General features: G+C 39.4%; 1 protein-coding gene across 10 annotated transcripts in view; it reads left to right on the forward strand.

The window, feature by feature from the left end:
• Window positions 1–20,787, forward strand: part of LOC146755455 (receptor-type tyrosine-protein phosphatase T-like) — a 353,697-nt gene that overhangs the window by 155,411 nt on the left and 177,499 nt on the right. For all 10 annotated transcript variants that reach the window (XM_085525430.1, XM_085525437.1, XM_085525436.1 and 7 more), the window contains 3 exons: window positions 2,517–2,598; window positions 5,515–5,630; window positions 7,783–7,957. In XM_085525430.1, coding sequence (XP_085381556.1) covers window positions 2,517–2,598; window positions 5,515–5,630; window positions 7,783–7,957 — 373 coding nt within the window. The remainder of the gene's footprint in view (window positions 1–2,516; window positions 2,599–5,514; window positions 5,631–7,782; window positions 7,958–20,787) is intronic.

Raw genomic sequence — 20,787 nt, forward strand, 5'->3', positions numbered from 1 at the left:
CTGTATTTAAAAGTACAAGGTAACACAGGGGGGAAAAAAGTATTTCTCCTAAATAATGAAATCTACGTCAAGAAAAATGTTTATTTTCTTAATACCCAACAATTACACCATCAGTAATTGCTGTGTGCATTGAGAAATCTGAAGCCAACTGCCCAGGATGCAAGGTATTGACAAGTGCCCAGAGCTTTGGAGGTGTGAGTAGCAGCAAACCAGTGCTAGGCCTATTGCCAGAGGGTCGTGGTTTGGGTCTGGCAATTCTGCACAAGGGTTGTATGAGTCACCTACATCCAGAAGCACTCTGCTGAGGTATTAATGTGATGGTGGTAGAGGTTTATCAGCTCTGCCCATGAGTTAGTTGTGCCTGGATTCCCAGTCTGCGAGCGTTTGTAGTGTAGTGAGAAAAATCTATAATAGCTCTAGGAGAAAGGTAAGACGTGTGCTCTTGAATTACTGCATGCCACGAGGATTAACTTAGTCCCAGAATGCACTGAGCACAGCACTACAGTCTGCCAGGAAGGGGTGTTTTGATGTACTGATCCTGTGTACTGTATTGATCCATGCCTGAAGAAGTCTATCGTACCACGACAGATGAGCCACGCTACATCACTAACACAGACATTGCTGGTAGATAGCAGCAGTGAAATGTGGGTTTGTTTATGGGTAAGGAAACATGAAATGAATCTTGGTATTTGCAGTTCTCAGGAGCATTTAAGAATGTTGAAGAGCCAAACTTTGCATTTGCGAATTATATTAATTTCTGAGAACTTCCAAAAATGTTAAGTATTAAACACTTGTTCTTCAGCCCAGGTGCTTCTGCTCTGCCCACTCTGACAGGGCTGAAGTGGTGCAAAACTGTATAAAAGGGTGAGAACAGTGTGGAAATCTGAACTGAGAAATAAAGAGATCTGAGAGTAGAGTTAAAAAGGTAATAAAATAGCTGTCCAAACAAAGCAGTGTGAATTGAGACCCTCTGCTCTTGTCAGTGATTTTGGCAGCAATGTGAAGATTAAATCCATGGTCTTTTTAGAAGCTGACACAGCTGCTACCGACTCAAGGTTTAGGTTATTTTGTGCTCTATTAAAGACACTGAACTGTGTCACTAATTAACAGAGGTCAGTCCGCTATGTGTTTGTTTTTACCTCAAAGAAGCGGGGAATTATTCTTTCCAAGTTCTTGGCTTTCAGGAAATTGAGGTAGTAATTCAGCAAAGCTTGTAACTTCTCAGCTATAAGATAAGCAAAGTAAAGTTTGGTGGCTATGAAGGCGCAGTTTAATCCTAGTCTGAAGGGAGTCACAGTAATTGCTGTGTGACCTTAGCAGTAAGTGCCGTGTTTATCATGAATGAATTTTCATTTATCAAATAAATTGTCATTTCCATACTGAGGACATGCATTCTATTCCTTGTTTATACAGTCCTTAGAAAGTATTCTTGAACACAGGAAACATTTATTGATGGTTTGATCATCTTCCAGATATTTGCTACCTCCTCTTATCCTTCGGACAACCTATTTTTGCCCACCTTCATCTGCTGCAGAACTCTGTTTATATTGCTAGCACCTGAGCTTTTCTTACTTTGTTTTTTCCCCTTTATTTCTTTATTCTACCTGTTTTTATCATGGCATTTTTCTAAAGGGCTTATTTCAGGAGTGCTCCCACTTGGAATGCTTTGAACTGAGGGAGTAGATCTTAAGATATCATGGGAATATAAGTAGAAACTAAATTATGGAAGCCCAAATGCAAAGCAAAATGATTAATGGCAACCTGATTATGAAGTACATGCTGCTCCACTTTTGTAGCTTGAGCTGTGGTGGTCGGCATTCAAAAAGCTGAATCTTTTGTTGAGTTACATCTTCCAATGGAGGAGATGAAGAAAAGGCTCAATAGTGACAGGCTAGGAATGCCAAATTTTATTTAAAGTGGGAATAGCAGTGTTGAAGACTGGCTTTTAGTAGTTAACAAACTTAATGGTGTTTCGGTAATGATTTTGATAGTCACGAATTATCCTGCAAAAACAGTGGCTGCTGCAGTAGTAGTAACTGTGCCAGCTGAACACATTAATTAGCTTTGTCCTTGTAAACTTTACAGCATTTAATACTGTTTTTTTCCTGAATTTTATTTTGCTTATTTGGCAATAGTTAATTAGTTTGAATTTTACCAGTCTCCCAGAGTCCCCTTGCCCTGCCCCAAACTCTTTGCACACAGTATTTGTATTGTACTTATAGAACACTTCAAATCAGATGTAATTGCACACGTGTGTAATTGGTTTCTTTGCTCTTCCAAATGGAAGCAGTACATAGTTCTCACTAATCCTAATTAATATTGCTCTTTTTGTTATCTGTGTCAAATTGATTTTCTGTCTTTGACATGTGTCTTCATGCTGTATTGCATAGGTACCCCTTTGTTATTAATGATAAAATGCTTTGAATGTATCAGACATTGGAATAGGAGTGGAATGTGGTGACTGGCCAAATGACTAGTGCAGTTCTTTCTAAGAAAACCTTTTCTTTGTATTTCAGGTGATATTTGAATCTGTCTCTTTGAAAGGACATCCAGGGTACATAGCTGTGGATGAAGTCAGAGTTCTTGCCCATCCATGCAGTGAGTATTCTTTGTTCTTCTAACCATCTCAATGCGTTAAATACCAGGCTTTGCAGTCTATAATACTGGGCTTGGCAGTCTTAAGTTGTGACTTATCCAATAGTGCCAACTGTAAAATCTCTTCTGTTTTGGTATCCCCCAAAACAACTAAAGACAGCCAGCCTTGTGCAATTAAATAACTTGACAATTTGTGCAAAAGGCAAAGGTGCTCTGAGTCGGTCACTTGTGCCAGGATGTTTGTGGAAGTTTCTCATTGTAGAAGAGTCACAAGAACATAAAACTCTGTTTTGTTGTTTCGGAATTGTTCTGCTGTAGGAAAAGATCTAAATGTTTCTGATAATGTCCTGCGTGGTTAACTTAAGGAAATAAGACAAATTGGTTCGATATATAAAGTAGTAAAATAAGAAAAGACATATCCTAAAGGTATCTCTCAAAAGAAAGGTTTTTGATTCTGCATGAGTTATTTAATAAATAAATCTCATTTAGACTTACACAGCAACGAAAACTAATGCAGGTTCATTACACTGTTCAGAAATATTTGTTCTGTTTCTCCTACCTTAGCTGTACTATGCCCAGCTTACATTTTTCCAGCATAGAGAGACATTAGCCTCTACATTTGTGTGCGCACTTCTTTGGTTTCTCTGTGCATCTACTGAGAGGCTCAAGGACTTTTGTATCCCTACACTGTGTATGGAGCATACAGATTTTTAACAGCTTTCATGTTCATTGATGAGTTTAGACATATCTCTTTAAAATATAGTATTTTTAAAAAGTAATCCATAATAAATTAATGTCTTTTAGTGCTTGAATTATTAATTGTTATGTAGCAGATTAAATTGAATTTATGGGTGATACTTTGGCTTATTATATTTAGGTTTGTTTATAACTTTGATGCTGTAGTATTTCCAGGTGGCCTGATGTCCTTTGGGAAGGTAGCCCACCACCCCCATCAGGTTGGAGCTTTAACAGCCCCTTTCACTGGTTCTTAGTTTCAGTAAATGAGCAGCAGCTCTTCCAAACAAAATTCTGTGGGTGAGGTTCACCCATTTTATTTCAAAGAATAGCAACCATTCGCAATGTGAGGTACATGGCTCTGCTCAAGTTTAACAGGACACTTCTGATAACTGCAGTATGGTTGATTGCAGTTTAACTGAATTATATTTGTATTTACCATGTGCTTGTTCCTCGGGCCTTTGGGTGTATTTACTTCATTAAGAAATACTTACAATCTGTGTTGACCAGATGTTGCTGATAACTGGCAGCCTCCAAACAAATCCCCCAAATGATGTGTATGCATTCCAAAGCATGTTTGGTGGTGACTGATCCCTTTACTGGGAAAGAGGCCACAGAACCAACTGTGAGGCAAAGACAAGAAGGTTATGGGATTAAAAAATATATAGCAACCCCAAATCCTGCTTGGTGAATTATTAAAACTGATGTTTAAAACTCCATCTCCAAGTACATGCAGGTTCCTCTGGAAAATTAAATGCAATCTTGGTGACCCAAAGCTGGAATTACTCAGACTATATCCAGTGCATTTGAAATCAGTTGGCAACCTGCAGTGTGTGCAGGTCCCTACAAGCTATGAGTTCTCTGCAGTCTTTGCAAATACTTCTGTCTGATTCCCAGTGTTGTCTTTGCTGTTCAGTAGTGACACTGTACAGACTTACTTTGCCCCTCGGGTTCATTTTACAATTGTTAAAACTCAAAGCACAGGAATGAGGAAGCTTCTGATTGAGCCTGAATGGCACTTGAAATTATTGGTGTTATGTTTTAGTTTTGAGGCTGGTGTGGCTATATGTGCCTGATTTGGAGCTCACTCATACCTGAACATAGGCAGAAGTCACTCCTAAATAGCCTGCAAGCAGCACATAGTACTTGCTTTGCTGCCTGTCACCCAGAGGTGGTTTACCAGTTGGCTTTGACACGCTGCTCTGACCCCTAGAAAGCACGATAATACAGAATCCCTGCACTTTGCTTGAGTTGTCAGCAAACTGGGCATATGGAGAATGTGGCACAGGAATTAGATAAAAACCTCTGACGTAGCATGCGGGCAAGGGTTTTCTGTTCATGTGCCTGTAGTAGACAACCATCTATTTGCCAGGCTTCCTGCACACACATGCCTACATCTTCTGAACCTATTTAATTCCAATAGAAAAATGTAGGTTAGTTTGTGCTCTGAAAATATGTAATTCCTTGGCTACTTATATCCAAAAGGTAAAGATGAAGTTGAAAAATGCTGACCCTTACTGTATTAGAAGGCTGTTGTGTGTCCTACTCTGAGAGTATTTGGTTGGTGCACAAACTTCCTTCTGAAGCCCAGCAAGCACAAAGCTAATCAGATGATCTTTTTCTGCTGTCACAAAATATGTTGGTGATATCAGCATTTGGATGTTGGTGGTTTAGTGTTGAACGAATACTGAATTTATTGTCATCAAAAAGCAGATATTGGCGTTATTAACCAGTGCAGCAATCCAACACTTATCAGTAATATCAATGTTTCATTTAATATCAGTGATTTTATATCAGCGGCATTGTTACTCCACAGTTACAGGATGTATTTGATAGTCAATACAATTGAAAGGAGAAAATTCTTTATACAAATTTGTTTTGGCCAGACACACTTGACAACCTCAATTTCATTTCATTTTGCCCTTGGTAGAGCCACAGTTTCCTAAAGAGAAAAAATGTTCTCAGTTACTCTTAATAGAAGGGAGTAACAAATTGCTTTGGTGACCATGAAAGATCTGTAAGATCCCCTTGCTCTGCACCAAGTAGCTCAGTACTGAGGGACAGCTTTATTTTGCTAAATCTCTTTGTCAGGAGTAGGATGACTTGCTTTGTTCTGATATCTGTGTTGGTGTAACACAATCGCTGCCTTGCTCTACCCTTCCTATTCTTTGCATTTCTTGTTAGGAAAAGCACCTCATTTCTTACGGCTTCAGAATGTGGAGGTTAATGTGGGACAGAATGCGACATTCCAGTGCATTGCCGGGGGGAAGTGGTCCCAGCATGACAAACTCTGGCTTCAGGTAAAGTGATGCAATTTTTTCAAGTAAAATAAATAGACAGAGGACAGCAGGGTGGTGGGGCAAATGTTTATCATCAAAATCCTTTAAGAACTGCCTTGAGTTGTTTCCAGATCAGAATTCAAGATGATAAAATGCAGAACTGTGCTTCAGAAGATGGAAAAAGTGGCCAGCAAAATGTTAGTTCTAAACATACATCTTCAGACCTGTAAGCACTCCTTCATAAAAAAGAAAAGGCAGAACAGGTGCAATAATCCCTCCCTTCTGCTTAATTTTTGGTCTTCTTTCCTTTTGCCCTCCAAAAATATTGTTGACAAAGGCTGAGGGAAGTATGTTGAGATGAAAACATTCCTTAAGGTATGTTATAAAAGGACAAAGCCAGTTTGTACTCATTTTGTTTCTTCCTCCCAGTTTCCGTTGGCTTTTGCTCTGCATTGGCTCTATATTGATAGCAGAATGTTCCTCTGGTTGCTCACTAAATGACCAAAGAGTTCCTTCTCTTTGTGTCTATTTTCATTCTACTGGTTGGACTTCAAAAACTGTGTTGTGCTATTCACGTAGTGACAAACTTAAGTGATTTTCAGTTCTGGAGTTAGAAATGGAGCTTTTAGCAAACTGGAAGGGTGGAGTGCTGTTTGCCAGTGAAGGACAAAGTTATTACTTGTGCCCTTTGGAGTACTTGGCTCTGTGGAGTTCCAGCATTGCCATATTCTATACTAGAGTTCTTCTGGAGACTTTGAAGATAGTTGAGTTGAAAATTGTTTGAAATTGGTAATCACAGCCTGAACCTCTGATTAATCAGCTGAGGCAAATGTTAGGTCAGCTGTGGGAGCACAGGTGAGACTAATTTAGCTGTGGTCCCAGAAGGGGTGGAGCTTGACTCCACCTCCTCTAGACCTCATTTAAGGGCTGACCACCACTGAGGCAGTATCTCTTGGAGATTGCTCCCTGGTGGAGGTTGCTTCAGCATTTCCCAGCGAAGGCATCCATATTAGTGAGTTTTTCCTCATAAATAACCTTCTGAATATCTGTTACCATCTTTGTATCATTCCACCTTGCACTAGTCTAAATACTCAGGCAAGAATCAGTTTACTAATGGTGTAAACAAAAATTAATACCGGGAAAAAGATTGTGTTGGTGAGAAATGTGGTTGGCGTTCTGTAAAAATAACAGTCATTCTAACTGTACATTATTAAAGCTGTTATCTTAAAATATACCTTTTAGCCTGAAAATTATTGGCCTATGTTGTACTTTTAGCATTAACAGAAACATATTTTGGCTTATTCTATATCTTTTTTTGAATTATTTCTGTGAAATCTTTCCACGGAAAGATTATATGTGTGTGAAAAAACTTCTGATCTGAAGCACTGTGAACCTTTTTTCCAAAGAGAAGAAGGGATTTGGGAGGAAATCATCATTGGTAGGGGGATCCTGGTTTCCATTCTTTTAAACTGGAGGATTTAATGAAAACAGCCTTGGAAATACTTCCCAAAATTGATTACTGGAAACTGGCACAATGACTCTGTGTTTTCCATTGAGGTTTCTAATAAAATAGACCAACTGAGCAAGTTCAGGTGTTTATGCTGATTTCCAGTTAATTCATCATCTGTCACTTTTCCAGTTGGGAAAATGCTGCATGGCATTGGTGGAGAAAGATTTATTGAGGATTGCTGGACATATAAACATTGCTGTTCATCCAAGCAATGTATTTAAATTGTTCTGGAAACAAAGTTTTATGCCTGAAAATGACAGGTTTATAAAATCTGTTCACTTATAGTATTTTCACAGGAGTACAAAATGCATTCATTTGTAGTATTTTCATGTCCTGGATAAGCTTCTGGATATACCCAGTACAAATAGTCTTAGCTGTCACTCTCCAGGCTTTTCAGTATACATAACACATCAAACGCACAAAAATATGTCAGAATTTAAGTAGATACAAAAAACTTAAATATATAAGAACATTTAAGCCCACTACTTCATAAAACCCAGAAAGCCTGTAAATTTTTCAGGGACGTTACCAGCTGTCTTTTCCTGAATGAATTGTACTCGTACAAAATCTAACCTAGTGAAGGTCTGAGCAGTTTTAAGAGTAACGAAGAGTGAATAATTTGTGTGCCTTTGTGATGTGAGATGTTTTCATCTGTCCTCACAGCAGTGGAATGGGAGGGACACAGCATTAATGGTTACTCGAGTCGTCAACCACAGGCGTTTCTCTGCTACCGTCAGCGTTGCTGACACTTTGCAGCGCAGCATCAGCAAATACCGGTGTGTCATTCGCTCAGATGGAGGATCTGGAGTTTCAAATTATGCAGAACTAATAGTGAAAGGTAAGTTGTATTAATACAGCAACTTGGTGTTAGTTGAGCGTTTCCTCCTGTGTCAACTGTGTGTAAAATTTGACGTCCTATTGGGCCTTTCTTTCTTTCAATCCTATTAGATTCAAGTAGGAAAAATGGGTAAAAGTGACATGAATTTCAATCATTTTCTTAAAACAAGTATTTGAATCAAAGCTTTATCTGAATACAGCCTTCTTCATGAGCTCTTGAAGTAATGTATGGTAGCTGTGGATAATTTTAATGCAGTCAGCAGAATAGTTTATCTGTCAGTCAGCTTCGTCTGGCTTGCTTTACATTTCATCAGACACAAATAATCCTATGGTAGTGTTGCATGTCAGAAGAGTCTGTTCAAGACTGTTGGGTGCAGGTGATCTGGAATGATTCTGTTGATGTCCTGAAGCACACAGTACAGATATCAGTAGCTCTTAATGGAAGCTGGAGGTTTCAGCTCTCTTATTAACTGTGATTCAGGAGGTGATGCTGTGCCTGACACGTGCAAGGTGGTATTTGCTTAAGAACATCCATGATGCACGGAATGAAATGCTATTTACTGCGCTGCTTTATTAATGTTACCCAAGCTGCACCACAAGGATGCTCACTGTGTCTTAGGAGAACAAACCAGAAGGTGACAGTCTCCCCTTAGACTGCTTTAGTGTCTATTGAAGGCAATACTGATGTGGGTGGAAGGAATCTTCTCAGAGAATATAGTTTTATTGATCAAAACTTTTGTACGTTATGGAGATAGAGGACTGTTGGAGAAATGAGATCACTTTGTTCTACTGTAGTACTTTTTTAGCAACTTTTTCTGTCACTTAGCACTAGCACCTTCACAATGTTTTAAATATCCAATGTTGTAGATATTCAGGCTACACTGATCATGAAGAGAATGTTCAGATTAGGTGCGAAATGCTTTTAATTCCCACCAAATTATCTACTATCTCACTTGTTAGAGGAGTTAACTTATGATTAAAATGAAATCGAGTTGCCAAAAGCAGCATATTGGTACTGTAAAATTGTTAAGTAGAGGGAAGGCAGTCTTCCAGAGCAACCAATATTAGAGTATGCAGAGTTGGGCATGTGCCTGACACTTTCATGTTTAACAGTATGAGGAGGAGAAAAATAGAAGAGTGAGTTGTAAATGTGAATGGCTGGACATCCAACATGATGGACATTGGTAGACTCACTGCTGAATTACCCAGGCAGAGAAACTTGAGGAGAGGAATATTGTTATGGGAAGGCACACTCCTCTGCTCTGTGCTGCTGTATTAGTAAGCAGGCAAAGTTAAGTGGTTCATTTGAGGTTAGCTTGATGCAGCACTGTGAAACACTGGGATTGCATGGATGAGTACTTCTAGTCTGGCTAATTTTAGCGTGGGTAATAGCAAATTCGCAACACATATATACAGACTGAAATGAAAGCAAATTGGAATTGTTTAATTCTGAAGAGATGTTTATTGAATTGCAGTAATGTACTTGGGTATACATTAAATTAGTCTGTAATTGAAGTTCTGCTCAATTGATAGTCCTGTCCCTAAACCTACTAAATCCAAGCTAATTCTTTGCCTCACATGCTTTTTCCCAGTTAGCTGAACATAAAATCATGTAGGATTTTTTCAACAAAGGTCAAGGTTGAAAAAACTATCTATATATCTTTCTCATGTGAAGATCTGTTTGCTTCCCTTAGCCGTAAGATATTTTATTACAGCAATGAGAAAGTGATTTACAGTTCTTGATGCTGCATAATTTAGTAGACACAGATTGAGGAATCTTTATTTGAAATACATTTACTACCTCAACACTTGAAATTGGAACCGTAGATACTTCTTTCAGCAAATAAACCAGTGATATTAAACACAAACCAGCCCCTTTGGTTGTCATACGTGACTATGTGGACATTATATTTCCAATACTGAGAATGGTAGAGAACTGCCACTGCAGAGCTGTTCACTGTCTGTGCAAATACCTTCTGTAAGTGGCAGTAAATCTATTCTTCTCTTTGCACTTCAGAATCATAATCACAAAGCCTGCAAAACCCATCATTTCCATCTGCACACCTTACCATCCTTTGGTGCTCCTCTGGAAAATAGCTCTCCTCTATTTCTTAACTTTCACAGTCTCTCATACAGTAATTTTGTGTAGGGCAGGCTTCGAGTATCCTAGAGCTTCTACATCTTGCTGTACTGATCGCATGCAGATGGAATGCTTCTAGTCCGTAATTTTCTTTTAAGTAAAAGCTGCATGGCAGTTATCCATATTCTGAAATAAATGCATATTTTGCTTGTGTAAAGATTGTTTAAAATACTACAAAACTGTCCAGGATCTGAACACGTGAGATCTGTATAAATGATACAATTCGAGTGTCCTTCCAGAAAGCCTCTTACTTCATGTGGGAGTGTGAATAACATTTTAAACTGTGCGTGTGTTTGTATTGGCAAGTTGTTTGCGATTTATTTTTCTGATCCATTTCAGGTAGTTTGAGTGCCCAAATTAATGAGTGGTAGAAATTTGTAACTTCTTTTTTCTTGAACCTGTTTGTTTTTGCAGTCTTGGCTCACCAGCAGGTCTTTTGAGATCATTTTATTGCTACCTGATGATTTTTATGAGATCTGTTCTATGCTGCCACAACAGGAGTTGCAGTATGCGACAAAACCCCTTTACAGACCTCTCAGGATATGTTCTTTTTCCCTTCAGTTTTGCCTTTGTTGATTTTTATAGTGTTTGATTACTCAACACAGATGTAAGACAGTCTGTTCCTTAGCTGAGTGGCTTTCTGTCATCCATGTGATGTTTGGGACAGCTCATCTGTTTATCAGTCACTTTTTTCTTGAGGTTTTCAGACATGAAGCTGATACTTGCAATGATGCCAGAGGGAGAGGTGGGTTGTTGTTTTTTTCCCCAGTGTTGCTTACTGTTTTTTCTCTAATTCTTTTCTGGTCTGATTCCTGTCAAGACAACAAATAACAATAAATAATTATGCATTAAGACAAAATACCTATGTATGTGGTTAAGTTGCTTCAGTATTAAATATATAGAGATATACCTTGCAAATTCACTATTAAAAATTATGAAGTAGACAACCTCTACCTGCATTTTGACCAGTCTCAGTATGTACCATTGGAGTTGTATCCAGAGTAGTTTCAATTAATTATTAAGCTTCAGGAAGAACTATTAGGAAAAAGAACTTTCCAAAGCCTAAAAAAAATAAGAAATAAAGATATGTCTCGCACATCTGATCCAGGCTGGATCTGGCCATAGAGATGTTGCATCAGGCCCTCCATAGGTCTGCTTGGGTGAAACAAGTGGGAGTGTAGATATGAAAGTATATTATATGGCATTATGCATGTACTGCAGATTAGAGCTTGCATCTGGACTGAAAATACAATTGACTTCAATGTACTTCCTTAGGATGACATTGTTATGGGGGCCTGTAGTGACAGGATGAGCAGAAATTGCCCTCTTCCAGTTTAAAGCTGATTTAGATGTGATATCAGGGAGAAATTCCTTACTGCGAGGCTGGTGAGACACTGGCACAGGTTGCCCATTGAGGCTGTGGATGCCCCTTCCCTGCCGTCATTCAGGGCCAGGCTGGATGGGGCTGAGCAACCTGGGCTTAGAGGGAGGTGTCCCTGCCTACAGCAGGGGGTTGGAAGGAGGTGATCTTAAAGGTCCCTTCCAACCCATTCTTTGATTCTGTGACCATAAACTCCATAGTCTTTCACTTCATATTCATCCACAGTACATGTATAATTTTGTACCTTAGGATACTGGTATGAAAAGTACTCATTAAATGTATCATAATACCCTTGCCATCACAAGATAATATAGCAACTATTGCCATAACAGTACTCAGATCCCTGGGCTGGGGGTACTGATAAGAATAGTAGCAATGTTGCAGTCATCTTCTTTTGCCTGAGAGTAGCTGGAAGATCCTAACCTGGCCCCTCACTTGGAGCCATTTAGGTGAGAAACTCATCTATGGTCGGAAATAAATGCTTTTTAGATTTCACTGTTAAAATATTTTTTTATAGTGTGCAGAAATTCAGATAGGAATTTTCGTGCCTCACGGCTATTAATCGGGCTCATCCAGGTTGTGAAAGTTGCTGAGTAGATTTGAATTCATCTGCCTGAGTAATATGCATTAATCAAGGTCCTGCACGTTATCACTTTATGAACAGGGAAGCATCTCTCGTTGGCACTGTCAGCGGTATCAGGAAAGCTGTGATGGGGAGGGCTTTCCTCAGGCTTCATGCTCTCACACTCTCATGTTCTCTCTTTGCCTTTTTACACAACTGGATTGTCTGCAGAGTTAATGTGTGCAGCACCAGGAGAAGTTAAGTGTAGATTTGATCGGGTGTGTGTTAATGTTGCTCTTTTGGATTACCACAGAGTGTATGTGTGGATGTGAACCATTTGTGAAGGTTATGAAATTAGTGAACATGAGAAACTGACTTTGTGGTTGCGGGGTGCCTGAAGAAGCTGCTGCCATTCCTTTATTCCTCTGTAGTCACAGTGATGTAGGGAATGCAATGCTCCAAACCCTGGTGTTCAAATCTGGCTAATAATTACTCGAACTCTTCACTCTGTTTTAATCATCTAGTTTGGTGTTGTCCAATAGCTATTGCTTTAACTCAGATCTAATCATTGGATGTCTGTGTGCTGAGAAAAGGGGAGATGAGATTGTGAACACTCATTCCCTCTCACTGAGAGCTTTGCTTCCTCTCCTTTCACTCTGCCTTAATAGCTTTTGGAGGAGGGGAGAGCGCTGAGGACAAAGCCGTTGTTTCATAGAAATAGGCAGTTAGAAAGAATGATACGTGTTATTTCAAAAGAAAATATTTCCTTCTCCTTCTGTTTAACCTCCAAAATAGAACTGGAAATGAAGCCTTTCTTGGGAGCTGATTGATAGACATACATGATATTATAGACTGGATCCATTTTTCAGAGCTGCACTGTGCAATGTGGACTTGCAGTCGTGTTGCCATGTTTGTATTCCTTGTTTTCAGTGTTTACGTTAGCCAAGGATGTGTGAATTAGAATGGGTGTTTCCGGGAAGAATACAAAGCTACAGCTGTGATACAAGGACATTTCCTAAGCTAATTGTTGACAGTTCAGGTCTCCAATTTCTTTTCTTTCTGCCATAGCTCTTCAATTTCTAAGCTAAGCAAGCAGAGATTGCTGTATGAACTTTATCTTCATTGTAGGCACTTGGGAAATGAATACAACTTTCCTGTCACAGCACTGACTTGAGTTTCAGGAACTATCAGTGTTGTGCATATAGGAAAGAAATTGGAGATTGGGATGGGGGGAAGGCTGGGCGTTGGAGGGGGGGGTGGAGGTTGGTGGTGTTTGATTTGTTTGTTTTCCTCCTAGAGATGCATTAAGGAGTTATGTTTTAATCCTGACTGAGCATGGTAGACAAGTAGGCATGGGATTGAGTTCCTTAGGATTGTTCTTAATATGCATGTTTCTAAGCGTGATGCTCATGATGTATAAAGTTCTTAACTGAATACAAGATAAAAATGCAATAACAAGTAGAAAAAAAAAGAATACAAAACAATCTTTTTGAAGTGAAGGAGCTTGAGTAAATCCTTGTGCTTTCTGAGTGTGGTTACCTGCAGCCTCCCTGATGTATCTCAGGAACCGGTTGTGATGGTGCAGGGAGCAGACGGCTCATGTGAGCTGTGGTTCTGCTGGCTGAAAGCCATGGGGCAAGCAGTCCTCACCAGTCTTAGGCAGAGAGAGCTGTTACAGCTTTGTAGGAGCAAGGAGGCTTCTCCCAGGGTTATCATCTTCTCTCTCTCTAGAAGAGGACTCTAGAAATAGCTAGGAATGATTAACTTAGTAAAAGGCTTGTTTGTTTTTAGTTTTGTTTCTTTAAATCTTTCCTCTCAACTTGACCTGAGTAACTGCAAGATTTGTTGTGGGAAGAAGCCTTCTTGCTGCTTTTAAGTAAGATAATGTTATGAATGTATTGAATGTATGAAATAATTGTGCCCTGTTCTATACCCTCTTACCTGCCTCTACCAAACAGAGGAGAGGAAATCTCCAAAGAGCAAAAGTAATGAAAGGAAAAGCATTGCTGTGTGATAGACTTTGTCATCTCACTAGACTGCCCTGGCATTCCTTGACTTTTCCATCAGCTATTCATGTAGACCTGCATATTTCTATATAACCTTATTCTTCTACCTGCTGTTCTGAGAAGTGTCTCCCCACATCAGACAAATACAAAGGATAAAGTGGGAATCGAAGTAAATAAATGAGCTGTTTAATCATAACAATTTCAATCTTAGTATGTTAAAATTGCCAAAACAATTTACATAAGGTTTTGGTCTTCAGATAAAAGATGTGGTCCAAAAGTTGGTGGAAATAATATGTTGTTTTTTGGTTAGTGTTCCAGTAAACATCTACCTATTAGCTTCCTATTGTAGAGAAAGCTCCCAACAAACAGTTCAGCTGGTGGAAGGAGGGAAGCTTGCAAGAACAAATGAATGTGTTTCAGTCTGCCTAGGATTACACTCATGCTTGAAAAGTACAGACAAGGTAATTTCGTATATTTCATGCTGCCTTACATCGTGGAGGAAGATAGCAGTAATGCAATTTTCAAGTATCTATTGCTGCTGGGGCGTACAGCGTATTAACTTATGTTGAGGGACTTTCACTGCTGGAGGCTTCTGTTGTTCTGTAGTATTCATATGACAGTCTGTAGTCTTGCTAATACCAATTCTCATTTGTTTATTTTTAAAGGGATAGGAGGGGTAGCAGTTACTTGGCCCAGTGTTGTTTATTGTCCCCATTAGCTTTCTTGCTTGGTGGCTAAAATATAGTCAAAATACAAAATTGTCCCTTTGTTAATTGTTCTGCAATCTATGCTGCTGTTTCTAGTAGCTGCTGGGTTATGCCTGTAGTTGATATTTGGCAGTCAGAACACACAGCCCTCTCCGTGCCCATTTAAAATCATCAGAAAAGTTGAAGGCAGCTGCAAAGAAATTAATTCAGGAGTGCTGCTATCGGAAGGAAAAAAAGCATCAAATGCTAAGGAGATATCTTAAAAGCCTTTGCTAGCTGGAAACGTTCTTGCAGTTAGGATAGCTTGGCAACTCAGACGATCAGATGTACACCATGCAAAATGTATCTGGAACTTTCCATTGTTCTTTGTTTCTTTCCAAGGTACGGTGTTTTCTAACAGCTGATTGCTTGTGATGCTCATATGATATTACAATTCAAAATGACGCCCCCCCACCCACCTTATGACTCAACTATGAAATTTAGCAGAAGGTTTGAGTCACATGCGTCGTTAACAGTCTCTCTTCCACTCATCTTTCTTCTGCCTCTTTAATTGTAGGGAAGTTATTAATGAACTTTCAAACCTCTTGGCAAATGGAACCTAGAACTATTCTTAATTTGCCCATGCTGTGGTTACAATCCTGTTAAGTGCTTTTAATTCAAGAGAAGGCACTTGAAGTACCATCTGTCATTGTACTGGATATTGGTGAGGAGTCTGGTATGATTAGGAGACCTTTGACACTTGTTAGATATAATTGGTGGATATGAGCTGTTATCTCCGCAGGAAGGATATCCTTTCTACATCAAAATATCTTTTCTGTTGCAGGAGGGGGGAAAAAAAGCCCAAAATTGTAGTGCTATACTTAATATGAAATGTGGGCAAAGATTCATTAGATTTCTCAGTGTGCAATGGTCATTATTAATAAGAGAACCTGTCAGAGTAAACTGGCAAAACAGCACGGATTCCATTTATATGTGAGAAATGGTTGAATTTCAAATGAAGGGAGTAAACTCATTCTATTGGGATGCAGGTGCCTCAGATCATGATGACTGGAGATTGTAGGAAGTTTGTGGTGCTAGACACACAGAGTGTAAGGAAGCATAGTTACTGAGCTCTTTCAGGAATGCAGTAGTTACTGCAGCTAATAGGCTTGCTGCAAAAGTATTACATTTGCTACTGGACAACTGAATGAAGTCAGGTGTGCTGAATGGAGGCCCTTCAGCCAGCTTCTGTTAGATATTGAGGGAAACAGGGCTTTTAAAGTTCACACAGTATTTGCCTCTGAATGATGGAGCTGAACTGCTTTGCATTCAAAGCTGGCAGAACTGAACTCCAGGGAGAAGCTGGGTGTTGGTTACGTTAACATTCGCCCTATCCAAATGAAAAGATTAAAGAGCATTTTTCAGCGTTAGGGAAGGAATGCTCACTCTGCAGTCAGCTCCCACTCAGCTTCGAGATTATTGGAGGTAGGAAAATATCCGAAGTTGCAGTTTTGCATTTAGATTTTGCAGTCCCACTTCTTCCCCCCTGCTCCACTGAGGAATTTATCTGAGCCAATGATTTCCCAGCATCCATGGTAGCTGTCAGGTGAGGAAATGCAGATCCCAGATGATCACCAACAAACCCCAAAACCTGTTGTGATGCTTTTCAGCTTTGATCTGATGTGTTAATCTTCTGCCATGATAAATATCACCACTTGTTGCCCTCCTTTACTGGTGCTGGGATGCTTTGCTCACTTCACATCCTTCCTGTTACTTCTGCCCTGCTGTGACTTTGAGAGATGCCTTCAGATGTAGGGGCAGAAACCTGCTGAGCAGCAGTTAAGTAGTGTGATTGCAGCAAGCCCTGCCTCTATTGTAATCCTTAGCCTATGGATTTGAGGGCAGAAAAAAAAACCAAACATCAACATAATATGAAGTTTCTTGGCTTTGTACAGACTAGACCTATCTCTCTACAGGTGAGATTTCCCTCCCGAGCATCTCTCACTTCTCTTTCTCGGCAGGAAACTTTCTATCAGTGCACGTTTGTATGTGAGGAGGATGCAAATAGCTGCACGACTTAGGCTCTCTCTCTTTGGATCCTATAAATCAGTCTTTGCGTGTGCTTTACTGTCCTATTTATGAGCCTGCAGCTAATACTGAATCACATGGCAGACTACAACTTACAAACTGCTTGTTCCCTCAGCAGGATACAGACACAAATTAAAATGGAAAAGGGTTGAATTGCTTATTTCTTTAATTCTCTCTTTTGTTTCTGCTGTTTCTAAGTTTCTGACTGGCCCCTGTGAGCAGTGCTGAGAAGATCTTATTCCCTCTTACTTGGCATTATGGTATTATTCAGTCCTTTGTTCCAAACTCAGTATTTCTCAGTATTTTCCATGGTTTTGAGGCTGGAATTCTCAATATAAGCACTTTTGTGTTTCCTCTTGCATTTTCTTTTGCCATCACTCTACTACTTAGTCTTCCACATACCTTTGTCTACTTGTTGAGCCTTGCCAAATCACTTACTTCTGCTTCCTTGTGTGTGTTATGGATGAACTTCTCTCAAGTCTCAGCAAGGAACCTTAAGCATTGGTAGAGGCAAGCACTTGGGCAATGGAATTACTGCTTACCCCTGGGTAAGGGCTTCCACAGTGATGCTCCCAAGAACTACAGGAAGACACAAAAAGCATCAGCTGAGAACAGCATAAGAGCATGAAAAAGTAATTCTGAAGTTTAAAACTGTACAGTTGGTGATGTGTTCTGGGAGACAATTATTTCAAGTGGTTTGTGTACACTAAATCAGCAGCCTTCCGTATTTACTGCATTTACGGCTGTATGCTGTACGATCTGTTTATAAGTAAAAAAGTAAGGTGTCTATCCTTAGTGAATCCACTGCACATCTCTGTATCAGTTCTTATGCTTTTATATGCACCTGCTGCTTCTCTTTCCTGTTAGCTGCTCTCAAGAGGAGCAACTCAAATGACAGGCCATAATGTTATCCACTCATTGACTTGTCTGTCCACATCAAAATGTTTTGCTGCAGACAAGGTGATAATTTCCCTTACATCAGTCAAACTTCTGTCAGTAAGATCAGACAAATGTCCCTCTGGTTGCTGCAAGGTATATTTATCCTGTTTCCAGTCTGAACAAAGAAAGGAGCAGTAGGTAATTCTGGTGGAACGGAATAGAGCAAATTACTGATAATTGACAAGTAAGACACTTGAGTTGCTAGGGTTACTCCAGAATAGGAGAGGTTTATGTATAATTACAACAGTTCAGTTCCTTGCGTGGGACTGCACTATTGATTCCCCTTGCTTTAGATATGTTTGTGAGAAAAGCAAAAGAGAAAAGCCAGTGTATTTCAAAACAAGTAGTGAGAGTGTTGTACACAAAATGTTCTTTCATTTTGGCTCCTCCATTAAACTGAAATTCCTTGGGCACTAAGCCCAAGAGTTCAGAGTGACATTTGTAAGGTTACGGTCTTCTATACGTTCTTTCTCTTGCCATTTGTGTCCAACAAGCCAAGAGTCCAGACAGTTACATCACAAATTGAGAGGAGAGTTCAGTTAGTAGTTGGATGTGTGAGGTGTTTATATCTTTGGGGACAAATGAGTCAACTTTTCTGATCAAACTATGATTTGATAGTGTTCTACATCAAAATGTGTAGAAAAAAATAAACAAAACCCAAATAACAGATTAGTAGAAAGCGTGAGAGAATCTAACTTAAAACATAACTATTGATTGTTCCATGTGTTCTTATTGTCCCATCTGCTGTTGCAGAATCTGTCATGATTTAATCATCTTAAAAGTTCATTTTTAGGATAGAGATGTCTTAGTCATATATATCTGTCAAGTCTTGACTATGTGGGCAATTCTGGGATTCACCAGTGACTCTCTTCAGTTGTTTTCTCTTGAATATTACATAGTGGTTATTTGAAAAAGATGTAATATCTGGAGACCTACACTGCTGTTTTTTTGTGTTCTTTTTAATTTTATGTTTTCTGATGCTTTATATATGTCTGGTCTGGGTGGCAGCTCTGTTTACTAATACTGCTTCCAAATTGATTCATGTCACCAGACGTGCACCACATTTCCTGTGCCTTTTGATGCTTGAAGGGAAAAACGTGTTCTACGTACACAGCAGTGAATCAGTTTGGGTATTTACTCTTGTAAATAGATGGAGACAGGAGACAAGCTTTCGCCAAACTCAAAGGCAGTGGATCTGGTGGTATTTATAATTCTAGGAACCTTTCAAACAGGAATGTGATGGTTGGCTGACAATGGATGGCATCCAGTCTGCCAAAGCTGAGTTATCTGAACTTGAGCAGATCTTTCTCTCAATGGCTTCAAAGGCATCTGCCTTTCAGGGTGAACTGTGTAAGAGACTGAGGCACTTGTTCTCCAAGGCCATTTCATTAGATGACTGGAATTCATCCTCAGGATAGCTATACTTGTACAAGTTAATGTGCATATCATTTCGAAAGCGGCTGTAGCTTTAGGCACAGCAGGCTTAAAATAATCTCTGTAGTTAGGACACTGGATGCCATCATACTGGAGTACAAGCACAAGTACAGATCTCACTCCACATTGTGTCACACGTGCAAAAGTAAGCATTTACCATATTGCAAATCTAAGCCTATATTTGTTAACATGCATGCAAAAATGAACCCAGGGGACTTTAAGATGATATCTAACTAAATGATTGTGCTTGGGGCCCTGAGGCTAATGGCATAAAATGTGGCAGTGCATTAAGATCACTTAGCTGAAATAGCACCTCAAACAATTTATATGTTAAATGAGTTGTCACATATCTTGCTGGGATCTGCAGCCCTCTTTTCATTATATGCATTAATATATTCCTGTTTGGAACCATCCTTTTTTTAAGGGGGGGGAGGAGGGGGGGGGATGAGGTGGGGTGGAAAAAAGGGAGTATTCAATAAAACCCCACTGGGTTCAATTTTCAAGAAAATTAACAAATGCCAACTTAATTAGTGTAATAAAATTGTGAAGGATGGGGTGTGGTTAATATTGCATGAAATACGTATCCAAGAAGAAAAAGCAAATGGATTTTTGTAGGAATGCATGTTTGGATCCATCTGCAGTTTATAATAGATGTTTTGTTCAGATCTACACAACAGAAAGTTGAATTAGTGTAGCAGGTGTATGTTTTTTGTTTAAATACACTGATTGGCACCTGCTTGCCCCTGCATCCCCTCCTCTGCTCTTATTAATGATCAGTATCCTGTTAGAGTGAGAAAATTCACTTTTCATTCAGTTATATACAATTCATTTGCACTGACAATTGTTTTGAGATGGAACATACTTCAGCAGATTTGAGCAGCATTGCTAGTCAGTGCCCACAGTCTGTAGTTGTGGTGGTTGTCCTTAGCTCTGTGGGGCTTTATATGCACTTAAATCCATACTTTCTTCTCTTATTCTTCTGAATGTCTGCTACGACCACAGCATTCTGAGTTACTTATTGTCCTCCTCTATCTGTCCTCCATCACCTCATTTTTCTTATTTCACTCCTTCAGTCCTGTCCTTGCCTCCTAATCAGGAAAACACACCTTTAACCTGTTGCTAATGCCCTTAGAAAACAATGATGCTGTTTGGATCTTTGCATAGACATGCTATGGTCTGTATCAAGGGAAAAGAAGTTTTTCTCCTGTTCCCAGACACAACTTGGAAGGAAACGTACTTAAATCATCTCTGTCACACGTGTTTCTGTGAAGCAGGAGGGCAAAACATGATACTTTCTAGATTAATACTGCTGTTAGTCAAGGTCGTTGTATCATCCATCAAGAGGCTAATCCTGCTGGGTAGGAAGGTTTGAATTTTCCAAGTCTTTCCAAGTGAAAGGCAAGCAGACCATTAGCATAGTGCCTGGGATATCTCTGTTCACATCAGTTATAGGCAATTAGTGTTTTATTTTCCAACTGAATAAACAATTTCAAATATAATTAGTCAACAGAATGTCTTTCCTGTTCTTTAAATGCAGCCTTAGGGAGTGTTGGTTTCAAGCAGGTTAAAGTTCTTATTAGATCAGCTGGAATGTT

Source organism: Coturnix japonica, chromosome 32 (assembly GCF_054131305.1).
Source record: "Coturnix japonica strain WE chromosome 32, WE-NBRP24, whole genome shotgun sequence".
Taxonomy (NCBI): domain Eukaryota; kingdom Metazoa; phylum Chordata; class Aves; order Galliformes; family Phasianidae; genus Coturnix; species Coturnix japonica.